At 41.0% G+C, this 11,615-nt stretch overlaps 3 protein-coding genes and 1 long non-coding RNA gene across 4 annotated transcripts; 1 reads left to right on the forward strand and 3 right to left on the reverse strand.

Moving 5' to 3' along the window:
* Nucleotides 1-11: 11 nt before the first annotated feature.
* Nucleotides 12-2,286, reverse strand: LOC135625361 (caffeoylshikimate esterase-like). Its single transcript, XM_065130067.1, has 9 exons — nucleotides 1,763-2,286; nucleotides 1,650-1,682; nucleotides 1,474-1,567; nucleotides 1,352-1,384; nucleotides 1,133-1,279; nucleotides 923-1,053; nucleotides 709-846; nucleotides 525-623; nucleotides 12-436 (listed from the first exon to the last, which is right to left on the reverse strand). Exons 1-9 carry the CDS (start codon nucleotides 1,883-1,885, stop codon nucleotides 158-160), a joined length of 1,077 nt encoding a protein of 358 aa, XP_064986139.1. The 5' UTR covers nucleotides 1,886-2,286; the 3' UTR covers nucleotides 12-157.
* A 144-nt stretch (nucleotides 2,287-2,430) lies between these two features.
* On the reverse strand, nucleotides 2,431-5,068 carry LOC103969320 (large ribosomal subunit protein uL29). The gene is made up of 4 exons (XM_009382820.3): nucleotides 4,991-5,068; nucleotides 4,763-4,898; nucleotides 4,502-4,658; nucleotides 2,431-2,680 (listed from the first exon to the last, which is right to left on the reverse strand). The coding sequence occupies exons 1-4, from the start codon at nucleotides 4,992-4,994 to the stop codon at nucleotides 2,606-2,608; spliced, it is 372 nt and encodes a 123-aa protein (XP_009381095.1). The 5' UTR covers nucleotides 4,995-5,068; the 3' UTR covers nucleotides 2,431-2,605.
* A 962-nt stretch (nucleotides 5,069-6,030) lies between these two features.
* LOC135625362 (probable membrane-associated kinase regulator 4) lies at nucleotides 6,031-7,850 on the reverse strand. Its single transcript, XM_065130068.1, has 2 exons — nucleotides 7,686-7,850; nucleotides 6,031-7,577 (listed from the first exon to the last, which is right to left on the reverse strand). Exon 2 carries the CDS (start codon nucleotides 7,198-7,200, stop codon nucleotides 6,337-6,339), a length of 864 nt encoding a protein of 287 aa, XP_064986140.1. The 5' UTR covers nucleotides 7,201-7,577; nucleotides 7,686-7,850; the 3' UTR covers nucleotides 6,031-6,336.
* Nucleotides 7,851-8,365: 515 nt separating this feature from the next.
* LOC135585929 (uncharacterized) lies at nucleotides 8,366-11,276 on the forward strand. The gene is made up of 3 exons (XR_010492031.1): nucleotides 8,366-8,495; nucleotides 10,408-10,738; nucleotides 10,823-11,276. It is a non-coding gene; the product is annotated as an uncharacterized LOC135585929 (long non-coding RNA).
* The last annotated feature ends 339 nt before the right edge of the window (nucleotides 11,277-11,615 follow it).

Below are 11,615 nucleotides of genomic sequence, written 5' to 3' on the forward strand. Positions count from 1 at the left end.
TTCGCCAAAGAAATTCCAGAAAAGCAATCAATGTAATGAATCATATATTGGCATGCTTAATGTTTACATCAGAAGGTGAAAGCCATCACAATCATCCTAACTTGGACACCACCAAGGACAAAAATCCTTGTTCATGTCTATGGCTTCGACTTTGCGATCAAGACAATCGGAGTTTGGGGTGGTCATGGCCGATCTTGTGTTCTCTCTCCGTTCTGGAGCTGCAGGGGATCGTCCTCTCATCGAGCCATGCGATGATATCAGAGAACACTAGATCGATGTTTTCCTGTGGCTCACCGGATGTCAGCGCGTGCCACATCCCAGGATAAAGCTTGAAGGACCTGTCGTCGCTATATGCTGATTCGTACAAGGATTGGCTGACCGATGGATCCGTAACGCTGTCATCTCCGCCATGAACGATTAGGAAGGGCAGTGACACCTGAACCAGCTCAAGCAAAGGAGTCATCAGCAGCACAACCCACCATGGAAGGCTTACACTGTAGTAGAAGATATGGAACGGGAATTACCTCCTCGAGACTAGTCTGTATGTCTAAGCTAGCTTTGAGCAGTTCAATTCCAGTCTGCAGCCGAGGCTTTCCCTTGTAGCAGTAGGGATTGTTTCGGATCTGCGACAACACAAATCGCAATCGAAATGGTTGACAAAAGGCATCGCAGAGTTGACAAAAAGAAATCTCAGGGAGCGTTCCTCACCTCCATTCTCCATTCTGGGTTTTTGACAGCCTTGTCGATGATGTCCTTGCTAGGAACTATCTTCCAGGTTGGGAAGAGCTTACCCAGCAACTTCAATATGAAGATCACCAATGGATTTGGTTTCATTTCTTCTGAAATCTGTCAAAGATTCAAACCACATAAACATCTACACCGCAGACACAACTCACGAGTTCATCGGTCGGGGAAATGTGACCTTGCACATTGGAGCCACCAGAACTGCGCCATCCCAAAACGTGGGCTCCTTCCGGTGCAGGTGGAGGGCCACAGCTCCTCCCATGGACTCCCCAAGTAGATATCTCATCAACGTTTTGTTCTCTCTTCTCTCTGAAACAGACATGGCACAGAAAGAGTCAGCGCACGGAAGCAAAGCAGTTCGTGCAATAGTTTCCTGCACTGAGCTCACCACATATGCTCGTGAAATGCTCGGAAACGTCGTTCACAAGCTCGTCGAACATGGGGACGAAGCCTTGCAATCCAGAAGACTTCCCGTGTCCCTCGTAGTCGATGCCGTACACCGCATAACCTGCCTTTGCAAGCTGCGTTCCGGTGCCTGCAGCAACATGAAAGCACACATGTCGTTCCGAACCAAAAGATCACCAGTAAAAGAATTCATTGTCATCACCTCTCATCGAGATGCTGCACTCCATGGCATACCCTAAAAACGAGAAGAAGCACCACAAATGAGAGACCGATACAATCGTTAATCTTAAGAGGAACGGGGAAGAAAGGCATGTTGCAGAGTACCATGACAAATAAAGATCATAGCTTTGGGGTCTCGGTACTCCGGAAACCATCGACATGTGAAGAGCTTCATCCCTCGAGCATTCAGTATGAATTCCTGGAACCAGCACATCAAGCTTCACACAAGACCAGAAGAAAAGAACAGAGAGGGAGAGATAAACAAGCTTCCGGCTGCTGACCTCTTCGTAGTTGATGCCGTCCATGTCGTTTGCCTGCAGAGAAGAGATATCGCGATAGTGAACGAAGAAGGCAGGAAAACATATCGATCGGCATTGTGCTGTGATCAACCTACCATGCGGCGGATCTGTATCGCAGTGGTTGAAGCGACAGGATGGTGTAGAAGAGGTTTAGATAGAGGGAAGGATGAAGGCTTGCATGAGTTGAGCCGACGAAGCGAATCGAGACGAAGAGGCATAGAACATATAGAGATCCTGCGACGAGTTTGACGCGTCCGAGGAGTTGGAATTCGTAGCTGTCCTCTGTGTTTGACCGTCAAAAATAGAGCACCAAAGCGTTCCGGATTTGGATGCCGACCTCATAATCCATGGAAACCCTCGTTGTTTAAGATAGACTCCGACTCTAATTAAGATTCGTCCAGTCCAAAAATAGTTAGGACGACTGTTTTCAACACGGATATGTACGATAAGCTTCAAAATCCGACACAAGGTAGGTGTCTGGGTTGACTTCCAAAGGAGGAAACGTGCGCTGGAAGGAGGACCTTCCGGCGCGACCATTTTGCACGTGTGGCGGCCAAACAACGTTGACCGAAGCAGAAGAGGAGGACCCTTCTCATTTTGATCAGGTGTGTTTCGAGGAAATCCAGATGTATATAGAAACACAGACAAATGCACATTATTGCATTCGAGAACAGACTAAAATACCTTCCAGAATTAATACCCTGAAGGATTTATACACCATCAGGACTGCTGCCAGGTAAACTATGAGGGAGAAACATAATGATAATGGAATGCTAGATCAAGTAGGTGATTCAGAAATCGAAAAGAAGCTGCTATCAATTTGCTACCACAAAATCATGGCCATCGTGATGCAACTTATTCTGCAAATTAACAGCCAAAACTTGGAAACAAATAATGAAAATTAAAGAGCAATAAGAGAATCATCCGATGTTGTAATTTTAAGCTTTGATTGCATACTTCCTCATTGGGAAATACATCTCCTTTTTCTTCTCACGTTCCGTCTTCAAAGACTCCTGCGTGTGTAGAAACAGATCATCACTAAAACACCAGTGATAGGATACAATGGCAAACACAAGAACTGTAAACTCCGGAAAGCTTTTACACAATGACGGTATGTAATTATCCTAGAATCAACGACCAGGAAAGAATATTTAATCCACCTCTCAAGGCAAACACATGAACTGTAAATTCCAGAAATAACAGTATGTAATTATCCTATAATCAATGACCAGGAAAAAATATTTAATCCACCTCTGACTAATGCTTACTGAGTCCATTATTATATGTGATGATTCTGAGACGTCAATCCATGCCATCAACATTTCATTTGAAATTAAAGATACCCACAGGGTCGGAAGGGATGAGAAGTTTCTGTAATATAATGGTAAGTTACACTTGGATGACCGGCACCTGGGCAAAATATCACTTGGAAGCACCAAGACATAATGTAAAAAGGAGCCTGAGAATCAGCTGTTTGCAAGATACATGACCAAATGTCGGATTATAGATAACCAAATTAGAGAAGTTTATATAGCAGAAAATGATTTTTTTTCTGTACTTATTAGTTGAATTACAGAAGCCGAATGAGATGGTCAAACACAGATGGCACAATATATTGCACTAGAAGCTGTTAATTAGGAACAATTAGTATCTTATAAGTTGTATACAGCAACAGTCTTTTGTGCCTTCAACTTTCTATACTCTCTATGCGATTCTCCCTTCTCACATGTAAATGATATTACTTGCTGCTACTGAATTCTTTTACACCGCTTCAGATTGCAATAAAAAGTTACTGAACTAGTAATTGTTTACTAAAAATCACCTAATATATGATGAAAAATGCACCAACAATAGACTAGATATTGACATGATTCCAAATCTCAGGAAGCATTATACTGTCAAAGGCAGCAACTAAACTGATAATAGACATTTGCCATGCAAGTTTCCAGAAAACAGTATCTTATCCATTATATTGCATAGAGAAAATGATGCCGACAACAGAGTTAGACCAATAACCACTGTTCTAACAATGTGAAAAACAATAGCCACATATTGCAAAATGTTAAAACCAATTCTAACAATTATCATTCCTTGATGGATTATCACTCTTTTTCCTTGAAAAAAATAGTGACACTAGTACTACCAGGTATTATGCCACTCATCACCAACATTGGACCTTCACATGACAAACTTTAGGTTCCAGGCTTCTAGACCTAAAGCACGGATCCTCAAAGATAGCAAGTGTGCTAAAACATTGGAAGGAAAATCATAGAGGTCAAGGTTTTAAATATTGGTTGGACTGGCATATATCAACTGGTGTTTCTGACTAAGAACTGGTATTGAACCATATAGATTTGTATCAGTCAGTGTCAATTTTTGTTTTTTTTTTTTTTCATTGATACAATGTAGTACAGGTGAGCAAATCATCCAGTATGTTGGTATTCATTTTGGTCCAACATCGTATCAAAATCTAAATCAGACCAAGATTTAAACCTTGAGATTAGCCATCAAAAAGCAAGTATACGATACTAGTCTTTTTCTACTTTTGTTTTCCCCGTACTTCAAATTTCACAAATTAACAACACATAGCCGAGGCTCTATAATGACAAACAATGTTCTGCCAAGATGTCTCTCTAGAATAAACTACAGCTAACAAGGCCAAAATCTTATGATCAAAATTCACATATTGAGGAAAAATGACACAAAATACTGGTAGCAGCACCAAAAATGAATACCGCACAAATGTTCAATGAACATTCCAAAAGATCATTCCTTTTGCTACCATTCGGTTCGCATACAACCTTAAAGAACTCCAAAATAAGAAGACAGGTTACCTGGTGTTTGGTAAGCCGACGGCGAATAGCCCGTGTCTTCTTGGGGCGGAGATCCAGAGGCATGAGTTTCTTCTTCTTGTAGACCTCCCTCAGTGCCGCCTTCTGCTTCTGCGAGATCACGGTCAACACCCGGGCGATCGACAGCCTCACCACCTTTCTGCCAACCCCAATCAAAGATCCAAAAGTGTCAGAGCCGTCGAACAAAAGAAGAACGGACGCGTGGACCTAGGAACAAAACATCAAGGGACAGACTCAACTCACATCTTGGAGAGCTTGTTGGGGGCGCCGCCGGTGACTTTAGCGACGCGAAGGAGAGAAAGCTCATTCTTCAGGTCCTTCAGTTGGCTCTGGAGTTCCACCTTAGTCTTCCCGCGAAGCTCGTGCACCTTGATCCTCGCTGCAACCAAGGATTACAGAAAGGATCGACCAAATCCTCCTCCACAGCAATCAGAAAAAGAGAGGCATGCATCTTCAGAATCGAATTCTTACCCATTGTCAACGAATCGACTCTCCCGCTTCACCGCCGCACAGAAATCCTAATACTGCAAAGAGGCGTCTATATATATATATATATATATATATATATAGATAGTGAAGGTTCCCCTAAACCCTAACGGCATATGGAGATGAAGTCTCGGTCGAGCATGAACGCGGTTCGGCTCGAACCACACCTAAACCGGAATTGAATCGGACCGGAACAACAACCCACTCGGTCCAATGATTCGAATTTCAAATCGAATCGGAATTGACCTATTTTGTAGAATAAAAATCAATCGATGGTTCATGATTTTTATTTTTAAATCATAATTTTATTTTTTTTATTTTTTTATTTTTAAAAAAATCGATAATTCTAATTCTAGTTTCAGAATGGACCCAATACGATTCTAATTCGATAATTTTAGTTTCCAAAACTTATGAATTAGAACTATCGGAACCAGAGTTAGGTCTATTTTCATTGAGTCTTTAATCGATTTGGTTTAAGCAATGAGATAAATTAATATCATACTATATATATATATATATATATATATAGAGAGAGAGAGAGAGAGAGAGAGAGAGAGAGAGAGCAAAGAAGAAGAGGAGGTTCCATCTTGTATGTCCATCACCCTGGCTGCAAGTGGTAAACAGCATCATCAGTTTTCCTTCGATTTCAGTCATGTCGAACCTTTGGGTGACATGCTTGCTTAGTTTAAGGTTTATTTGTCTCCACCTTAGATCTCTTTTCATCTCCTACTGTATCACCAGGGAATCAATTCACCCTTGAGTTGGCTTCTCCAATATGATGTTTGAGACTTCAGCCTCATGCATGTAGCTTTTAAACAAGTGGTGTTCTTCAGTCATTGCCACTCCCATGATCCTTCCTGGCTTTGCATTGATTTCATGTTCTTAGCTTCTCATTTTAACTCTGCAATCACTTCACTGAGCCTTATGCAGATCAATTGATTCTGCATCCGATTCAAAGCAGTGAGCTGTCTCAATTCCATATCAACGTCTATGGATATATATTTTTTGAAGACACCTCTGTACATAGCTTCGTCAAGCTAAAAAATATCAACATGAGAACTTCCAAACTATTAATCAACCAAGGAAAGAAACTTACAATCGAAGTTTAATCCTTTGATTGCAACAGATTCATGATATTTTAGATCTAGAAATTAAACCTAAGACATCACTACTTCCCAAGAATTTCTTGGAGAAAGCTTCAACAACAGTTCTCGGATCAATTTTGATTGAGCACACAGAACTTGGCTTTCTAGTCCATGGATCAAACAACAGCACAGCAAAAAAACACATACAACTCTTCAATCCTTTTAATGCCATGTTCATCATTCATGTCACTCCACAAGAAATGCTGTCTTCTCGGGTTCACAATCCGGTGCAATTCTGGAAGCAGGAAGTAGACAGAACCCCACATTATTTGCAGTCTTTCTTGCGGAATCCTCCTGTTGAGACTTCTTGCAGTAAGCAATTGCCCCTTGGATCGAGCTCTCCACGTCTGAGTTCGCACTGCTGCTCCTTCGCAGCATCTGTTGTCCATGGAATTCAGTAGAATTCACGCTCGAGAAGGAGGAGGATTTGGAGGAAGCATACGATGTAGAAACGGAGGACTTGGTCGCGGACTGCCAGTGATTTGCACCAGAAAAAGACCTCCTTTCATCCGAGTTCTCCTCTTCCGTCATCTTCTCCTCTTTGTTCTTCACGGAGCTTCCGATTCTGACTCGCCCGAAAGGGTTCTTCTTTGCTGCCTTCTCACTGGGACAATCGGGTTTGCTGAACAAGGACTTGAGATAACCCTTCGAAGCTTTCAGGCTCAGACCGAGCGTGGCTCCCTTCATGAGCTTCAGCTTCCTTGTCCATGCCTTCTTGGGGTGCGATCGGATGAGCTCGTCGGAGCATTCATGGAGCTCGCCCGACTCGCACGTGACGACTGCACTCTTCTCGATGTGGTCCGAGGCGTGTAGGAGTTGCTCGACCATCTGCAGCCGCGGCGGAAGGTGGAGAGGCAGCAGCCTCCCCTTGTAGAAGAGGTCATCTGCAGGGGAGGCCATGGTCTGGCTCTCCGGCGGTTCGCCACTCATTTGGAACTCAAACTCCGTGGAATGTGGAGGAGAAGAGCACAAGGAGGCGGCGCAGCTGAAGTCCATGTCAAAGTACTCTTCTTCTACACACCGATCATTCGGAGCAAGGCTCTTTGCCATGGAAGAAGACCCACTGCTCTCCCTCTCTCTCTCTCTCTCTTCTCCCCTTCTCTCTATGTACTCTCCTCAATTGTGTGGTCTTTGGCAAGCAGAGGAGGAGACTGCATCACTACCGCACTAATCAGCTTGCAGATGATTTGAATTTGAAGTGTTTAGACTCCCAAAACATAGATTTGTGTGCTTCTTGAGAAACACTTAGAAATGATATCTTTCTTTTAGGGTGAGAAGCTAAATGTGCCGGTGGAGTTGATAGCAACATACAGGTGGTATTGACATGAGGAGAGTTGACCACCTTTGATGATTGTTTAGGCTGATATTAAAACCCAAACAGTTGTCATTTCCACATTGTTTAGGCCATTTCCTGATGCCCAAATGGACTGCAAGGACAGCACGTTGGCAAATAATAATCCAAGGAATTTAGCTAATGTTATTTCGTCGAACAGATGGTATGCGAGAACGGTTAGGAGGGTCGGCAAGTAGCGTACTAAAAGAATGGCCTACGCGGCTCGAGGCGTCTCCTTTGTCTCGCCGACGCAATGAACACTGACCGCCTCTCTGCTGATGCCTCTGCTAACCTCGTCCTTCACGCCCTCCGACTCCGGCCTTCTCCTCATGTGGAGACGAGAGCTGTAGGACGACAAGAAGTGTCCCACTTTGGTGTTCGAGTTCCAATATGTCACTTCATTTAGCTTTAATTATTCGAAGGCTTATTGGATCATTTATAATTGTTCTTATCCCGCAATCTAATGGGGTACTTATTCGGCCTCTGTCATCACCGAACCTTCCAACCCATTTCTTATCGGACTTACTCTTCTCGAGAAGCATGCAATTCCACTACTTCGCCGACGCGTGCCCTATAATATATATATATATATATATATATATCTGTCCAATAAATTTGAGTTAATTGCACAAATAATTTGATCTCACTGTTTTTTTTATAAAAAAATATTTTTTTGAAGACTTTTTTTAAAATCAATTTAAGTTTCAATATATTACATTTAGAGGGATATATACAGAAAATTACAAACTTCAGAGGGATATATTTAAAATATTCCCAAGAAAGTGCACGTAATGGTTTGCGGGCCCCATTTGATGCTTTGTTCGTCAGCAAGGCTACGCTGACACGCGTCACAGACGCTGCGTTGTCGCGTACCCCTTACGCGCCTCGTGCGCGCTCTCAGGGCTTATATTCAAGCCAGTGGCAGGTGCTTTTGCTCGCATCTCTTCCTTCTCTTCTTCTTCTTCGTCTTCATTATCATCATCTGCAGAGTCGTTCGCTTCTCCACGAGGTGGTATGTGTCTGTGCATCTTGTTATATTACAGAGAGGTCTGTTGTTGGTAACCCATACTCCTCGTGCTTGACATGAAAGAGTGCCTCAACACTCTTTTCAGATAAAAGCAGGAATCGAGCTGAGATTACCATCATCTGTTATGTGATCAGTTTATATCAGCTTGAATGGATCTTGGTTTGTATATTAATGATTTGTTCTCTTTTAAGGCTTTATTCACTGATAGGAGAGGAAGTATTACTGGCATCAGGAAAGAAACTTGTCACTGTGAACAAAACTTAATTGGTATATGTTGGAAATCGTAAACAACCAGCGAAATTGGTAGCAGTAATTAGAGAGGAGGATGCCAAATATGAGCATCGACAGCATGCGTATATGTGGTTTCTTTTGTTAGAAATCATTGAAAAGAGGTTGTGCATGTAAGCTAAGCATGCTTACATGGTACTAAAGTCGAATTCTACGCTTCCTCCACATGTTGCATCGAACATGCTTGCAAAAATTACAAACTGAAAGAAGAACAAAAAGCTTATAGTTTGTCGATACTTTTCTTGCTAAAAGGTATAGTTTAGGGAAAACAAAAGCTTATGGTTGTTCTTACTGAACAACAAAGGCCATAGATGCAAAATATTGCTAAAAGGATTAGTATCAAGCCGAAAATTTCGGTCTGGATTTAGTTTTTGGAGAGAGGCTGTAAACAAGAACTTGAAACATGTTCAGCTTTTTTTACAAGTATGGAGTACCGGAGATCTATTTGATATTATGTTGTCTTTGATTTTTTTTGTTTGCTATTTATTTTTTCTTTTTTGTGGATAATTATTCTTGTTGATATTGTAGTACTTTGTGCTCTGTTATATGAAGGGGAGCTGTGACAAGTTAAAAATATCAGGAACTGATTAATGAGAAATTAGAAAGGCAAAAGGACTGACTTAGTACCAAACAAATGGAGCATGAAGTTTGACACCTCCTTTCTATTGGGGTCACTCTCAATTGCTATTAAGTTTGTTTAAGAGACCTGACTGAGTCATGTTTACTTCATTAGTATGTCAACTTACTGTTCTTTATGTATGCTTTCATGAAACATTCCATCTTGCTTAGCTTCACTATTTTATAACAAAGCAGGATACTAAAGGAAATTGAACGAGGTGTCATTGATCTTTAAGAATATAATTTTGATCCTTTTTCTTAAAGATTTTCTTGAGACTCCTAAATTGATTTTTATGTCTTAATCTGTTCAGAAAATTGGATCTCCTATATTATCAATATTTCTTTTTGGGCCTGTAGAAAATGTTTGATCTCCCATGTTTTTTGTTATTTTGTCTTTAACCTATTGAGAATGTTAGATCTCTTGTCTTGCCAATTTTAATGTACTTTAATGATTAAAAAAATATGCTTTGATCAAGTAATCATCTTTTGTCAAGCATTTATAGGTGTGTAAATCGGGATTTCGTTTCCTAGAAGCAGCATATCGTTATCAAGTCAGCGTTAGACTATTAGTGTTTCGCTTGCGTATGCATCAAAACATTTTTGTCGATGATTTAAAATATAGTAGTTTCATCGGGAAGATAGGCTTGGCATGAATTCAAATAAATGGATGATGTGTAATGTAAGGAGAATGATAGGCGATGTTGGCAACTCCTACGTTGGATGTTTACGTTGACTATGGTAGCCAAAATTAGGAGATAGTGATGTATTGATTTTTTTTGTGTTCTTTCTGGATAATTTATTTGTTGTAAGAATTATAACATATATTCTTTCATATCATTAGTAATCTGTCTCAGATGATCTCAATGTTCATCCATCATTGTTCAATTTGTTAGTCATTTCTATGCTCTGCAATGGTTTCTGATCTATAATCAATTGTTCATTCTTTTGTTTTATGGTATATCGATTATACATTTCCCTTTGCTTTAAACAGCCATCATAGCAAAGTGAGATGGGAGATGGAAAAATTAAGTTTGACGGATCAAACACTACTGAGAAAGGACTCTTTTCAAACATGATGTACGGATTTTCCGAATATTCATCGGTCGGATATCCACCTCAAGGCCACAGTGGATATCCACCGCCACATGGATATCCTCTGGGGCCTGGTTCTTATCCTCCACATGGATACCCGTCACATTTATTAGGTCCTTATCCTTCATATATCTACTCTCCTCCGTCGGGATGTCCAACACATATGTCAGGTCCTTATCCTCCATATGGCTATCCTCACCCTCCTGGTCCACCCGCTCCACGGTATCATGGTACACATCAAAAGAATGCAATCTTGTTCTACTCTTGCAGTTACATGTTTTAGTTTGATGATGTAAATCGAACTCTTTCTCCAGGATATGGACATGGCTCTACCATAGGGTCAATGCTGGCTGGGGGAGCCGCAGGTTATGGGGCTCATCACCTGTTGTCGTCGCATGGGCACCATCACCATCATTTCCCCGGGCATGGAATGTACCATGGCCACCCTGGCCATCATGGCAAGTTCAAGCATGGCAAGTTCAAGCGTGGCAAGTTTTGGAAGCATGGAAAGTTCGGTGGCAAGTTTAAGAAGTGGAAGTGATCTGTAAGGTTGTTCTGATGACTGAACTGGTTGTGCTTGCTGTGGCTTTTATCTTGAGAGGAGGGTCTGCTCTTGTTTGTGTGATTTGAATGTTGCAGCTATCATCGTCTGCAAACACTCTACTCTTGAGACTATTGGTGTTATCTATCCTTCCACAACTCTGTTGCTGATGAGTAGTAATTTACACATAAACATATAGTAGCTGTGTCATGGTTCCATGTTCTTCACTTTGATGTGGAAATCATTTCTTCTTCTTTCTTTTGTTGTTGGTCATCTTCTCATGTCACCATTAACATCCACACTCTGTTTTTTGGAAAATTAAACTATTTAAGTTGCTAACTTTTTGATAATTAAAATTACATAAAAACAATGTGATTAAACAAATATTTTGTGGTATTGTTTTGATGGGGTCTGCAATCAACAAATCTTCATAGAAGATAATAGTAAATTAGAATTACACAAAAATATGTGATTAAAATATATTTATGTTCGATTAACAAGTTTTCTTAGAAATGAGATTATATTTCCGAAACATTTCGTCCCATTAAATTGGCGAAACCAGTGCT

This window comes from Musa acuminata, chromosome BXJ2-10, assembly GCF_036884655.1.
Source record: "Musa acuminata AAA Group cultivar baxijiao chromosome BXJ2-10, Cavendish_Baxijiao_AAA, whole genome shotgun sequence".
Classification (NCBI taxonomy): domain Eukaryota; kingdom Viridiplantae; phylum Streptophyta; class Magnoliopsida; order Zingiberales; family Musaceae; genus Musa; species Musa acuminata.